The 15,914-nt window shown below is 40.3% G+C and overlaps 1 protein-coding gene across 1 annotated transcript in view; it reads left to right on the top strand.

The window, feature by feature from the left end:
• Positions 1 to 15,914, top strand: part of LOC121528604 (testicular acid phosphatase homolog) — a 28,399-nt gene that overhangs the window by 9,421 nt on the left and 3,064 nt on the right. Inside the window, exons 4-11 of the mRNA XM_041816117.1 lie at positions 158 to 253; positions 3,910 to 3,996; positions 7,488 to 7,643; positions 7,908 to 8,006; positions 11,801 to 11,896; positions 12,286 to 12,418; positions 12,692 to 12,774; positions 12,875 to 12,981. Of these exons, the coding sequence (XP_041672051.1) occupies positions 158 to 253; positions 3,910 to 3,996; positions 7,488 to 7,643; positions 7,908 to 8,006; positions 11,801 to 11,896; positions 12,286 to 12,418; positions 12,692 to 12,774; positions 12,875 to 12,981 (857 nt within the window). The remainder of the gene's footprint in view (positions 1 to 157; positions 254 to 3,909; positions 3,997 to 7,487; positions 7,644 to 7,907; positions 8,007 to 11,800; positions 11,897 to 12,285; positions 12,419 to 12,691; positions 12,775 to 12,874; positions 12,982 to 15,914) is intronic.

Here is a 15,914-nt window from a genome sequence, read left to right as displayed (position 1 = left end):
AATCATCACTGGACTGTACAAGATCACAGCTTTCTATTCCTGGCTCCTGTGTCAGGCTGGATATTTGTCCTTAAAGTACACAGTGTAATGGCTGTCACACACAGCAGCATGGCATCCCAGCTGAGTCCATGTGATATAACATGTTTTGATTTTTAAGGTGTTCCGACATGGAGATCGATCGCCGATTGAGTCATATCCCCGAGACCCTCATGGGGAGGAAGTGTGGGCTCAGGGCTTTGGACAACTCACTGAGGTAAGGGGTGTTACTTTGTGTGCTTGTGGGTGTATGTGCTTTCATTCATGCTTTTTTCAGCAGGAAATGTCAGATAAAAGAAGCAAAAGTGGAAAGCTGTTAGATGAAAATAGTTTAGAAAATCTGTCTATTGTATTCCTTTATCTAACAAGCTCCTAGGCGTTGCTCCAGGCCTCGAGGTGAATTCATCATATTTACAGGAAAATCTGAAGGGCCATTACACTTTATTCATTTGCCTTAAAGACAACAGCTAACTTGTATTAAACCACTTCCTCGCAAACATAACCATTTCATACTGTTAAAGAGAGATGAAAGGAAAGACTTAAATTACTAGCTACTGTAACGATGCTAACAGTAATGTTAGCTAATATGGTGAATGCTCAAGTGACGGCCTGTGGCTTTCAGATGGTAACTTAGCTTAGCTTTGTGGTGTAAAATGACTAGAGAGACATCAGGCGTTACGTCAACTAGTATTTACTTCAATAGCAACAGTTGCTAATGTTAGCATTTAACCATTTCTAATCAACCGTTTGTGTTACAAGAGACAACAGGACTGCATAATTAGCAGCTAACAGTAATGTTAGTAATCATACAGTAATGTTAGCTGATATGTTTAATGCTCAAGTGGTTTATTCATGCTACTTAAAAGACTGAACTTAAATACTCTAGAGACATAAGGTCTTACCTGCAGTAGCCGCATGGTCCATGTCCAAAGTGTTCCATCTGCTCCAGCCGACGTTGCCCACCCTCAACCCACTGGGTTTATTTCTGAAGTGGAAAATAGCTGAATAACAAGATCAAAAGTTCACACCAGAATAAAGAGGAAAAAAACATACAATCCACAGGTTACTTTGATCACTGAAGGTGATCTGCTTTTCTTCTGCTTCCCATTCATGCGAATTGTTAATAAGGTGAAGAGAAAAACGTTTGTCAGTCTGTACCTGGTCTTTTATTATGAAATTAACTGGATGCCCTGTGTGTCCCCACAAGTATCTTCTCGTTTGGACAGATCAAAATGACACAAGTTAGAAGTGGTTCTGAAAATAGACACAGTGGATGTTTTTAACAAATCAAAGGGAAGAACCAGAGATGGATGCTGGATGGACGTGTTCTGGAGACCAAAAAGACTGGCAAGAACCGGAGCAATTTAACCTCGGAAAGCAGATGGATTGGCTGGATTCCATGTTTGTCATCAGGCAAATCAATCTTGCAAAGCTTCAATCTAAAGCAATGTGAAAACAGATCTGACCAATTAGCGTCATTTGAGGAGAACAAGGCGGTATCTACGGGCGGGTTTAGTTGTACTGGAAGCTGATAGCAACAGCTGTCACTGGTGTAGATTTTAGCTCACTTGTAACTCTAGTGTATCTGCAATTTTCCCAAACACTTTGTATAGGAGGTTTCCCAGATGAATGTGAAATATATCCATGCAGTGCACAGATGAGAGTCTAGCCAGCATGTCAGGTTAGGAGCAAATTTCTCTGGAGTAAAGCAAATCTACTCCAACTGGCGCAGACGGAACACTATGTGGAAATTGGGGGTTATACACATTTTGACTCATTAGCACGGACCAATCACGATCCAGCCCCCCCCCCCCCCCATCCATCCATCTATCCATCTTCCTCTGCTTATCCGAGGTCAGGTCGCTGGGGCAGCAGCCCAAGCAGGGAAGCCCAGACTTCTCTCTCCCCGGCCACTTCGTCCAACTCTTCCCAGGGGATCCCAGCCAAGAGACATAGTCTCTCCAGCGTGTCCTGGGTCTTTCTCGGGGCCTCCTCCCGGTGGGACCTGCCCAGAACACCTCACCAGGGAGGCGTCCAGGAAGCATCCGGACCAGATGCCCAAGCCACCTCATCTGGCTCCTCTCGACACGGAGGAGCAGCGGCTCTACTCCGAATCCCTCTCAGATGGCTGAGCTTCTCGTCCTATCTCTAAGGGAGAGCCCAGACACCCTGTGGGGGAAACTCCACATATATTTACATAATGATGAACAGTGTAGTTCGACACTAAGATAGAGCAAAGCATCACTGTTTGTCTTCTTGATGGCTTTATACTACAACTTAGTCCCATTAGGCTCAGATTTCTTTGCTAAACTGCCAGTGTAAAATTAAACTTGACACATCCATTTCATTCGTCTCTGATAGCAACAAGCATAAGTCACCCTTCCAACATCCTATTACACCCTCAAAAATTCTGCGCAACACAGACTTTTTGTTCCAACGTTTCTCACAGCAAACTCACTTTCTCACTGCTCTGCAACCCATTTTTGGGTCCTGACCCACCAGTTGAGAACTTTAGGCATAGATGACAGCTCATGTAAGCATTCAACAAAGCTGCAAACACTCAAGTTCTTCCCAGTTTTCTCTCACCCACATGTTCGTGGGATTTCTCAAGGGAAACCCTCATAATTTCCCCAGCCTGACCATAAATAACCCATATAAATTGATCCATATGTTTCATTTGTTTGACTGAAGATTCCGAAGTTGTCAGATTATCTATGAATCCATGACTACATAAAATTTCAAAACCCCTGCCCTCATGACCTGGTAACCCAGAACCTGGCATGAAGGGTGTGCACATGGCTCGATATTATCCAGCTGCACTCAGCACGAGACTGCACTCTGTTTTTGTTCCCTCTATACACCTCTGTCTGTATCTCTCATCTGCATTATCATTCTTCTTTTACATATTAGATATTTAATATTTGGTACCCATACATCACATCTTAGTGTATCAGTATGTGACTGAAAAACTACGATATACTTAAGTATATAAAATATGATATTTTACCTTTAACATGTCAGGATGCTGCCTTACTCCTTAATAGTTACACAGGAGGAAGATGGCCACCTAGGGTGTGGTGATAGGGGGCAAAACCAGGAATACAGCATCACTGGATCTGCCACATGCACTAACTAAAACAGACTTGACTTTGGGAAAAGCTGTTCACATTTAATGAAATGTACATAACCTCCAAGTATAAATACTTAAATTGCCAGTTTGAAATACTTACATTCTACTGAGGTGTAGAAAGTGCCAACAACTCGATTTGAGTTTGAGTTTGAGTGGTTGTTGCTCCTAAATGCTTCCACTTTCTAAATATATCACTTACATTTGACTATGGAATATCCTGCTGTGATTTCTTACCCCTCGGGAACAGACTGGAGCCAAGCCTGGAAAGAAATCTAAACACTAGATGTAGTCTTTTAAAGTTAATGAAGATATATAGAAACAATACTCTGTGTGAAACGTGATAAAACAGAGAGGCTTAACTTTGGATCATTTAAATTTAGTTTAATTAAGTCTAACATTTAATCTCTCTCAAGGTGTGGGGAGTAACTTTAAATGTGGCATTAACAACAACACTTAATTTCACTTCTGACATGTAAAACACATTTCCTAATAAGCCTTAAAACTATAGACGAAGGGGAAAAAACCTTGTAATACACTTTTAATGAACCCCATCCTGTTACATTGTTTTGCTCCAGGACGATTAGCCTTTATAGTGAGTACATTCATTATTTCTGGCTTTATAAGGCCTTGTAGAAGGGTTATTTTATGTAAATATGTTGGAACTGACCTTAAATCTGCAGAATCTTTAACTAAAGGTCAGATTTGACAAAAATTAACAGTGCTTGCTGTAATTTTCCTTCCAGCTGGGCATGAAACAACAGTTTGAACTGGGCAGGTTTCTGAGGAGGCGATATGGAAACTTCATTAGCGAGGACTACAACAACAAAGAGGTCAGTGTAATTTTATGTAAGTGTTCATCTGTGGGTTTTTTCCAGTTCTAGATTTGATTTCAAACAGTTTCCAATGATAAGAAGATATTTTATGTTGTATTCTTGAGAGCTTAACTTATTTATGAGGTCATCTCAGGATGACATCTCTGGTTTTCCTATGATAAAAATCTGTCTTTCTCAAAAGATCATGAAAAAAATTAACTCATGATCATGGGTGAAGCAATGTTAATACCTTGAGGTTTTGACCAAGAAGTCAAGACTAATTATGTATGATATCTGTGTAATATGGGTAATGGAAGATAGTAGCTTAAAAAGTAAATTATCAGTAATGGCAAATGACAATTTCTGCCAATATATACAGATCAGGGAGGACTCAGAGGGGGCAGTAGGGCGGTTGTGCCCCCAAAATATGCCCTCCAGCATGCCCTTCCAGTGGACAAAACATGCTTAAGTGTCCTTCCTGTGGACAAATGAAACAGAGACCTTATAACCTGACCAAACTTGCAGCAATGCAGCAAGTGCCCTTTTATCAAATTGCACCCCTACCCCTCAAACATCCTGAGTCTGCCATGGGTACAGCTGATATATCGGCCTTACATATCAGCAGTAGGGTAAGTGCATTTTTAATTAAATCCCAACTGAAAACTCACCTAGCAGAAATTCAAAGATTCTAAGAGATGAAACGGAGTGTATACCTGCATTTGTTAGCTTGCTGCTATCACATAATGGATGCCGACTTTGACAGGCTAACAGCTGTAGCATTGCTTTGTGCTAATTTCACTACGAGGAGTCTGGCTGCAGACCGCTGATCTCAGATGCCCCTTTTTGCAGACCACTAATGTGAGACGCTGCCTCTGTCAGAACAGAAGTAATGTAAATTGCAGGTACAACTTTTCAGACTTTTTTTAAACTAAATTTTATTCATAAACAAAGTCTGACAGTTACATTCATGAAATAACTACATTGCACACATAACAGACAAAAAAAATCATGTATAAAACAGAAAAAAAGGTCTGATGTCTAATCCAGGGTTAATTATGAAGACTTGCTTTAGAAATAGCTATGCGAACAGTGACTTGCTTTAGCTTTGGTAGCTTAAGCTAAAGATAACATAGCTTTGCCAGCTACGTAGTTAATGTTACTATGTACGGTAAGTCAATATAGTTTTGTTAGCTTTTGTTAAAGCAATTGAAGCTAAAGTGAGCCCTTGTTTGCGTAGCTACTTCTAGTAGTCAGGGCCTAGTTTTCACAAATGTAGCATATTCTAACACAGCTAATGTTGCTTTGTGTGCCTTAGCTTTAACTACAGTTTAACTACAAATGCGCTACAGTTATATAGCTACGTTATCTATGTAGCCTGCTTAACTTGTGTGGCTAATGTAGCCAGGGCTTGACATTAACTTTCTTTTGCTCACCAGCCACTCTGGCTAGTGGTTTTGCAAAGTTTCAAGCCCCAGCATTTTCACAAAGCCACAATTTTGTTGTTTGGAAGGAACAATTTATGTACCAAATTTGCAGACTGTGACAAAACACATGCTCCATAATCCCTCATCAGCCTGAGAGGCAAATTCAGACTGACAGTAGCAGCACAGTCCAGCAGCAGCACGACATTCAAATCAGGTGCAAGTAAAAATAATGGAGAAAGCAGAGGAACGATTTTTTTTTTTTTTTAAGGTTTATTTTGGGCATTTTTGTGCCTTTATTTTGATAGAGGAGGATAGTGGATAGAGTTGGAAACAGGGACAAGAGCTGGGGAAAGACATGCGGTGAAGGGCCTCAGGCCGGATTCGAACCCTGGCTGTCCGTGCACATGGGGCGCGTCTTAACTACTTGGCCACCTGCGCCCCAACAGAGGAAAGATTTAAAGAAAAAAGGTCAGAGATCTAATCTAGCGTATAATTATGTAAAGACCTGCTTTAGATGTAGTGAAAACAGGGGCTTACTTTAGCTTTTTAAGCTTTAGCTAAAGCCTAGCTATTCTAGCTACATAGATAACAGTAGCTAGAGAGTCATCCACATTATGCAGCTAATGTAGCTTCATTAGCTTTAGCCTTAAGTATGTTAACTAATGTAGCTATGTTATCTTAAGCAATATGAGCTTAAGCAAACAAAGCTAAAACTTACATAGAGTGAGCTAATGTAGGTTTAGCTACATTTGCCATGTCGTTAAATCACCCACATTGTGCTGCTAATGTAGCTTCATTAGCCTAGCCTTAGTTATGTTAGCTGTTTAAGAGTATACTCATGGAGGACTCATGGAGGTTTTTACAGTAAGCAGATTGTTTACTCGGGTTTATTAAATGTTTTGGAATAGGTTTGGCAGGTCAGGTTTTTTACTTCCTAACCGAAACCAGGAGGTTTTTTATTTGAAAGCTTGAAAGTGGTGTAGTGGTGTACAAAAGGGGGCATCTGAGATTTGCAGTCTGCAGCCAGACTTTCTTGGAAATAACAACATGTTGGATATCGGCAAAAAACCCATTAACCAGCATCTCTGGTCAAGACCTCAAGAAAATAACTGACCCTGTATTCCAGGAAACCAGAGACATGTAAAACACATGGATGCATGTCCTAAAAGGGCTCCGGTACTTTAGAGCCACAAAATGTTGTCAGGCCTGCGACATATGAACTCAAGCTGATGTGTGATGAAGCCTGCTCTGTAATGGCTGTAACAATATACATTAAGTTAATGAGCATGACTCATGTTGGTGAAATCACTGCCACGGCCTGTTTAAAGCCCTAACATGTGGGCTAATGTCACCCCTGGGCTTCGTGTACAGTGCAGTTGGCAGCATGCATGTTGGTTCAGTGCGCCCTCAGGCTGCATGCTCAGCACACAGTCATTATGAAGATATGATTTAGGCTTCCTGTTTATCCTTTACGCTCACTGTCCTCTTATTCCTCTTCATCCCATTGGTCAGGACAGAATAACACGCAATTAGCCCAAAAATAACACCTCTCCTCTCTACCTGTCATTGCTGATTTGTTGCCCAACTCTCCATCAACTTGTCCCCTACCTTTCTCTGTGCTGCCATGTCTGTTTTAATTTGACAAAAGGGCTGCAAAAAAAGGGAAGAAAAAAAAAAGCATTCTCGGCATCACAGGAACATCCAACCTTATCAGCGTGATTTACTGTGTGCAAAAACCTGACACCGGGTGACAGAGAGATATAGACGAGCGAAGGCTGATGTCAGAAGAGATCACAGCGAGAGGGATCTTTTTTCCTCCCTCCCTCTCTCATCTATTTGGATCTTCTTCTGACTCCCCCTCCTCTTCATGCTAAGGGAATACCTCGGTTGACTTGAGATAAATACAGGCAGCTCATGATACACTGCAGTATGCTGGCTGCATTTATTTTGCATCTTTAATACTACAAAAATAGAAGGAAGAGAATGTGCAGGGATGCAAATTTAACCTTCTCTATTAAAAGAATGAGAGTCCCATTTGAATCAGTTACATGTATAACAATTGCATCTTCAATCTTTCTTTAAAAGTTATACGTCCGGAGCACCGACTATGACCGAACTCTGATGAGCGCCCAGGCCTGCCTTGCCGGGATGTTCCCCCCAACCAGAAGGCCGCCTCCCATCATGCCCCAGTTACTGTGGCGGCCTATTCCAGTGCACACCATCCCCAGAGCCCAGGACAAGGTGTGCTGCAGAGCCACATAAATATTTCTTCTCACACACAGCACATCAGAACACAATTTCCTCCAAATAAACTTGAGTCTGCAGCTTCAAGTTTCCACCTGTGTCCACCTCCGCTGTGAACCTGGCGTGCTTGAATTCCCTCCTGTTTTAAAGTGTGAAATGAACATATAATTGTGCCCAGAAGACTTGCAGTAGCTGCAGTAAACGTGCCGGCATTTCTACTCATGTTCTGCTTTTTTTATTTATTTATTTATTTATTTTAAGCTGCTGAGGTCTCCAGGCAAAGACTGTCCACGCTTCAGAGCTCTGATGTCAGAGACATTTGAGAGTCAAACCTACCAGAGGTTCCTCAGGGCCCACCAGGTGAGAAACCACAGAAGAAGAAAGTCTTCTAAATGCTGCAGATCCTCCTTAGTGACGTGAAAGCTGTAATCACAGCTTAGCATCACCTTTCTATGATTCATGCGCCTGTAAATCACCAAGAAACTTGTTTTCTAACTCTTGTTTGTCATTATGTAACCAGAATTGCAGTGATTAATACTTTTTGTCGGCCTCAGCTCTTTCTCTTTGCTTATCCATGCCCTTATTTATAAATTAACAAACACTGTGAAAAGCACACTTCTCAGCAGAGTGAAATATATACTTCACAGTTTCTGGTGCCAGCGTGATCAGCACCTCCAGTGGACGTGTTAGTGATGCCGTAGACATCGTGTCCTCGCAGTGATTTTTTTTTCTCAGGCACGGGTGACTCCAGTGCCTCGAAAAAGCTGCACAGTGCAATTTCTCTCACATTCTCCAAGACGCTAATTAACGCTTGGATTGAATTAGATTAAGAATTACAATGAAAACCTTTTAATTAAACTGAGTCCCATGTGTTGCCTATTAAGGTGGAGTTTGAGATCATCTCATGGCCTCCTGCATTGAATTTTAACACCCTCTGCTGGAGGCACTGTACCTGCAAGAACCTAAAGTAAGCCTTTTCTCACCATGTGCTTTCACTAGAGGAGGATTCACAACCATCAGCCTTATAAATAAATAAATATATCAGCAACTTTTTGTTCTAAAACTCCAAATATCGCTGGTCTTTTCTTAGCCAATAGCACAAAAAGTTCTTACTAAAACTAAACCTAAAGACCTGAAATTTTCCACTTTTAAAAAGTCAGAAAATAAGAATGGAGGTCATAAAGGTAGCACCGACAGTGTCCATCTATTCTGACTCATGACTCTGCACTAAAGGGTCAGTGTTTAGTTTAGAACACTTCTAGTGTTTCAGATATTTATGAAACGTAAGTATTAAAATATGAATCCAAATCTTTTTTGCACAATTTCCCTCTTCCAGACCTGTTAAATATCTTACAACCCTGAAGATTTAAATATTTATATTGTGATCCAGCTTGGGCACAGCTGCTCTGCAGGAAAAATGTCAGTTATAAAAACAGAACTCTTTCCTTTTATGTTTGACTTATTGTGCGTTCATTTTTGCATGAATGATCCATTAAATTGATATTTGAAAATATATGATTGTAGGGGAAGATTTCCATGATTTCTATCGCAAACATTTATTTTATACAGTGCCTATAAAAAGTTTTCTTCCCCTTGTATGCTTTGCCCTTTTATTGATTTTATAAATCAATTATGGCCAATATAGTTGGGCTTTTTAACAAAAAAAATACAAAAATCCCTCTTTAGTGTCAAAGGGGAAACACATTTTCACAAAGTAATGTCAATTAAACAAAAATATATAAGTAAAAAAAAAGTGATTGTATAAATATTCCCCTCTTTAAAGTGACTGACGTAATTCAACAGAAGTCCAGCCAATCGGTGCTAGTTGTCTCACACATGGGCGTAGCACAAGGGGAAAAAGGATACTGATTACCCTGGCCCACAGTAGTGAGGGGCCCTTGAGAAGCCTGCAATGAAAAGTGTGTTTTTACATATTTTTTCTTAGTAATTAGTGTCATTATTGAATTAAAAGTGACTAATTGAATCAGTCAACAGACTTAAATTTGTGTCAAATACAATAAAATAAAACATTATTGAGACCCTGCTCCTCCCATAAAAATGACCAAACGGTGTAGTCTAGCGCTGCAAAATAATGCACGTACATTTAACTATATTAAATATATTGCCCATAAATGGAGAAATTATGATTCAAAAATACATTAAAATGCATTTCTAAAATTGACGCAACATTTGTTGCCTGGCTAGCCGGTTAGGGGGGCCCTATGTAATGTTATTTCTGGGGCCCCTAAATCCCTAGCTACATCCCTGGTCTCACAGTTAGTGAAATGGGGATCACCTGAGTACAGTGAATGTGTCTCAAGTGATTGTAGTATTAAGACACCTGTGTCTGGAAGGTCCAGTCACTGGTTTGCCAGTATGTGTTGCAGTAAGAAATACTACATTAAAAGAAGAGTCAGGAGTCAGAATGAGTTGAATGCAGCCTTGACGCCATGTTTATTTCAGGACAGTGGTACAAGAGTGAGACTCCAAACCTGTCTCAACAAAGGCTTTTTATATCTCCAGCCTAAGTGTAGCTACACACTCCCAAATGCCCCCCCCCCCCACACACACACACACATATTTCCTGATAACTATAATACAATTACTGGAACTGATCAATGGCCCAGTAAACATTTCCTCCTTAGGAACTTTCCAGGGCTGAGCCAAAGTCTGAGGACAGCCAGTGTAATATGTTTAAAAACCTACTGTGTGACTTCTTATACAACAGCTGTTCTCTGGTTCTTCACCAGTCAAAGCTTTATGGGAGAGTGGCAAAACAGAAAGCCACTGTTGAAGAAAACTCTGATTAAATCTCAGCATTTGCCAAAAGGCAAAAAGACTCCATGATCAAGTTGAAGAAAGATCTTTGGTTTGACGAGACTAAAATTGTGCTTTTAGGCCATCAGACAAGACCAAAAAGAACTGATTATACAACGTGATGTAATGCTATGTCCGACGCTCATGTGTAGTTAGGACACAATATGAGGAATTGCCATTTCCAAAGTCGTTGTTTACTGTTCAGTAATGATTCATTAAAAAAAAGAAAGAATAAAACAAACAAACAAACAAACAAACAAACAAACAAAAGCAGCAGTAGCAGGTGAAGCAGAGCAGCGTGTGTCTACACGTCAACTTTGTTATTGTTTTTATTGTGATCACCCTGGCAGCTGAGTTGACATACTGTGTGTTGCACTGGGTCATTTTAGCCAAAACACAGTGGAAATACTTACAGAGTAACCAGAGTAAATACAACAAGCAGTTTTTAAATAGTGATTTCATTCATTAAGGGAGAAACCTACCTGGTCCTGTCTGAAAAAGTAATAGCCCCCTTGACCTAACTTGTTGTGCTATGCTTGGCGACAACAACTGCAAGCAAGCAATGTGTTGTCTGGTCAGTCCACAGAACATCTTCCCTAAAGTCTTTGGGATCACAGAGATCCTTTGAGCCTTTGTGTTCTTTTGGCCCAGCAGTGGTTTTGGCCTTGGCACTCTATCGTGGATGCCATTTCTGCCAGTCTCTTTCTTATTGTTGAATCATGAGCACTGACTTTATCTGAGTCAAGTGAGGCCTTCAGGTCCTTAGATGTTGTTTTGTGTTCTTTTGTAACCTCCTAGATGAGTTATCGGTGCGCTCTTGGAGTTATTTTGGTAGGTCTGCTATTCATGGGAAGGTTTGCCACTGTTGGTTTTCTCCATTTGTGGATAATGGCTCTCATCGGCCTGGTGTGGACTGATTACTGCCAAACCTCAGCTTTCATGATGTAGTATAAGGTTTGGATGACTTTTTTTCTCTTAAAAAAAGGAAATGATTATTTTAAAAATGCATGTCGTGTTTATTCTTGTTATCTTTTTCTAATATTAAATTCTGTTTGCTGATCTGAAATGTTTAAGTGCGACAAATACGCAAAAAAATATTTTTGTAAGACAAAACTGTGTAGACATGTTTTGTAAGGGTTGAATTAATGAAACAATAGATATTGGTCTTGGGGGGTTTCGGCTTTTCTTAGATACAAGTGGTGGGACTTCAAGAAAAAAAAGGTGGTAACAGTTGTATTAATGTATACTCTGCTAATGTTTTAACACATGTAAATAGTGTGTGATTTCCTCCATCAGTGGTGTAACCTCATGTTTTATCTCGTCTCATCTATTTGCAGTACTTTATAGAGGGGCTCTCCAACCACACTGGCTACCCCGTCTCCAAACTGGTTGGCAAAAAAATATGGAGGGTGTACGACACTCTTACCTGTCAGGTATTCTTGATATTTTTACTTTATGTGAATCTTTAAAATAACTGAAACACCAGTAGCGGAGTGCAGGACAAAGGAAAGAGAATCTGCAGAGAAACAACGAAAGAGGGGCGCTGCATTGAGGGAAAAATAAATTTACACATACAGCGAGATGTGGATTTGACAACATATTGAAATCATAATTACAGCATTATGATTTAGTTGGATTCTAGGCCAGGTTGAATGTGCTCATTCACACTTGCAAAATGAGCATCTGTTATCTTCAGACTGGCTCTAAAAATAGAAACAGGAGAAAATAGACGATGAAATACGGCCATTTAAACCCCTATTGTTACCATTTATATGCTGTGTAATGTGATTATTAGCATGTTGTATGATCCTTCTTGCCATAGAGGATCCATAACTTGACTCTCCCACGCTGGGCCACCCAAGACGTTCTGGACACCCTGAAGCGGGTAGCATCATTCGAGGTCATGTACAGCATCCTCAGTCACAAGCGCAAAGAGAAAGCCCGGCTCTCTGGAGGTGAGGACTCATATTAAAGGATATTAATTTAAAAGCAGCATTGTGAGAGAAATATAAGGAAGGAAAAAAGAGCAGAGTGTCTAATGTTCTGACTGTTGGCCGAGGTTTTGTTTACGCTGAGCTGGGTTTCCAGAAAGCATATTAGCACATGTGTGCTAGTGGGACTAAGATGATTACAGCGCTAAGACAAGATGCTCAATAAGGTCAAAAGGATCATGTTGATGTGAGGTAAATTTCATTTGCACTGTTGACACTGATGTGTTAATTTACCAGGGGTGCTGCTCAACGCCATCCTGAGGAATTTCTCCAGAGTTGTAGAGCAAGGAAGCCCTCTCAGATTCATTATGTACTCCGCTGTGAGTTCAAAACATTTAAAATCTGACTTACAAGGGGCTGCTCCACATTCACTCGCCTCCGTGTTTGTTATAGCGCTGTGATGTTTGTTTCTCGTTTCAGCACGACTCTACACTCATCACCCTTCAGGCGGCTCTGGACGTCTACAACGGCCTCCTCCCTCCGTACGCCGCCTGTCAGCTCTTCGAGTTCTACCAGGAGTATGATGGGTAATGACGTCCTGCCATCTTCGCGTCATGCAGTCTTATCTCTCTATATTTAATTACACTATCTAGGGCAGAAGGCCGAATCACAGCACAGTTTGATACAACAGAAAACTCTTGAAAAATTGCACATTTTTCTGGTACATTTGTGGTTTCCAATTACAAGGAAATCTGTCCATGACTACACTGGCCAGTTAGCATATAACATAATTAAAGAATTAGGGTTTCAGCTAAGGTGCATCAGCATTGGAATAAGAAAAAAACCCCTCAGTCTAGAGATAAAGATGCTGTTAATTAAGCACATGAAGTTGCAACACAACTATCACACGTCCAATGCATCAGTTTACTGTGCCGACTGTGCACGTCTTAAAAAGTGAACATGATGTAGGTGCATGCAGTACTTATCTGCTTGGTAGATGAAGAGTAAAGTTCATGTGTACAGTGTGTCATTATAGCTGTGCAAAGACATGTCTGTCAAACCAGCTGGGACAGATACATTTTGTTTTAAAAGCTAATGTTTTAACCTGAAAAATAATAAAAATAGGACTAGTGTTTTAATTTAATCAGTGTAAACTGTTGACCTTTATCTGTGTATTTCATGGTTTTTTGTTTTATTATTATTATCATCATCATCGTCATAATTTCATTGCTGCTGCATTCAATTAATCCTTTAAGTGTAAAGTTAGATGAGCTGGTAGTCACATCACACCTGAATTGACCGGGTTCCAGTTAAAACAAATTGGTACCTAGAGGTACTGAAGTTGCTCCAAGTTCCAAAGCAGTCTGACTGCAGACCGCAGATTTCAGATGCCCCCTCTTGCAAATGCTACCTTGAGATGCAACCTCTTTTAGAACAGAAATATGTTAAAACTTTCAAAAGAAAATCTCATAGGGTTAGGGTTAAGGTAAAGGTTAGGATACCAAAAGTTAGAGGTAAAAACCTGACCGCCAAAACCTGATTATAAAATGTCAAATAAAGCCGACGGTCTGCTAACAGGAAAAAACGTTGTCATCCACGAAAACACTCTATCGCTAAAGCAGCTAAAGTTAATGAAGTTCCTTTAGGTGATGATGCTACGCAGCTAACATAGCTAAAGCTAACAAAGTTCTGTTAGCTAGAGAATCTACATGGTAATTTAGCTACTTAGCTTACATAACTTAAACCAACAAAGCTACTGTAGCTACATAACTAAAGCTACCATGCTAAAGCTAACATAGCTTCATTGTAACATAGTAATGTCACCTACAGAACTAGTGTTGTTATGATAGCTTAGGCTAAAGTTTATGACTTTAAAGCGAGCCACCGTTCATTCCATAATTTTATTCTGGATTAAACCTCTGACCTTAATTTAACTTTTTTATTTATGAAACGTTGTTTAGTCTGTAATGTTTACAATGTGGTTATTTCATAAATGTAACTGCCAGGCTTTGTTTAAGGAGTCCGTTCTGACAGAGGCTGTGTCTCACTGTAGTGGTCTGCAAGAGGGGGCATCTGAGGTCTGCAGTCTGCAACCAGACCCCTCTTCCAGGTACCAGAGTCAGAATTCTTAGTTCAGGGTGAGGTATTGGACTGCCATCTTAGAATTTCTAAATTATGAGATCAACAGAGGGGCCCCATAAATACATAACTGATGAGTATATTGTGACATGATGAGTATATTATTTTAGTCTACAGAAGGAGACATTTGCAAGGACTTTTAGCTGCTATAATGATAATGATCTACCAACACAGTCAGCTGAAAATCACCAGTTAACACAGCCACTTGTTAAACTGAAACAGTGACATCTGTGCATGGAGAAAGTGAAGAAATGAAGAGCAGACAGCATGTTCTGACCACTTTTCATCACGCTGAGCTGTTCAGATGTTACTATTGATGTTACTAGACAGTGAGTTCTGATAGAGATTTTCCTGCATTTATATGACTTTTTAATTTGTATAAACATTACTCTAGGTCAACTACTGAGTTTATTTATCAGTGCATTTCTATTACCCTGCAGCCAGTGAAACAGGAGTGTGCTAACAGACACTGTAGTGGCACAGGTGATGGATTGATCTAGAAAAGGCAGCTTGTTTTAGTGTTAATAGTATTGACACACCTGAGGCAGAGTGCTTCATGTATATACCGTAGGCACGAGTCGTTCTGCTCCTATGCTTTCTATCAGCACAATGACTGTACAAAGAAGATAAGATGACAAATCTCCAATGTCTCCCATTTTACAAAAGTGAAGCCAAAATATCCCCCACAACAGGCGCTGACATATTAGGCTAGTGACATCATTCAGAGCCAGAGTTGTGGAGTACAGATTCTGCCACTATATTGATGTCCCGTCCTGTCCCGGCTTCCATCCAAAATGTCCCATAAAAAGGCAAAGATACCTCAGGCAAGAAAAGTCCACAGGCAAACAGACTGTTGTGTTGAATCAAAGCAGACTTAAGGTTATAGAAAGTTCAATGACTCTTGTTATGTCTAATCTGCCATTCCCCCTCTGCTAATCCGGTGCACACATCACTGCAGGAGCAGCAGAGCTGTGCAGAGCTGTGTGCATCTTTTTAGCATCAAATAACTGATAAGATCTAGACTCCCCAGAAAAATAAATGCTTTGACATAATAATAATGAAATGAGCTAACTATATTGACAGAAACCATTAGTGTGCTTCAGATTGCATATTTTCATTAATATACTTTACTGCAGTATACTCTAATATGGTACATAGCACTAACCTCCACAGAGTAGTGTTTGTTTCAATCGTGCATTGCCTTTTCTTTTGCACTTAGCCAAAGTAATGACCACTTCCTTTATCCTCTTTCTTTCTAACTGTGTATTGTTGCTGTCAAAAACTATCAAATTTATGGCATGCCAGTAGTCGAGTGGTTAAGGTGCATGCCATATACGCAGGCAACCCGGGTTCGAATCTGGCCCGTGGCACTATTTCCTGC

The sequence above is a fragment of the Cheilinus undulatus genome, linkage group 20 (genome assembly GCF_018320785.1).
Source record: "Cheilinus undulatus linkage group 20, ASM1832078v1, whole genome shotgun sequence".
NCBI lineage: Eukaryota > Metazoa > Chordata > Actinopteri > Labriformes > Labridae > Cheilinus > Cheilinus undulatus.
Note: the sequence above shows the minus strand (reverse complement) of the source record. Positions and strands in the feature narration are given on the sequence as shown.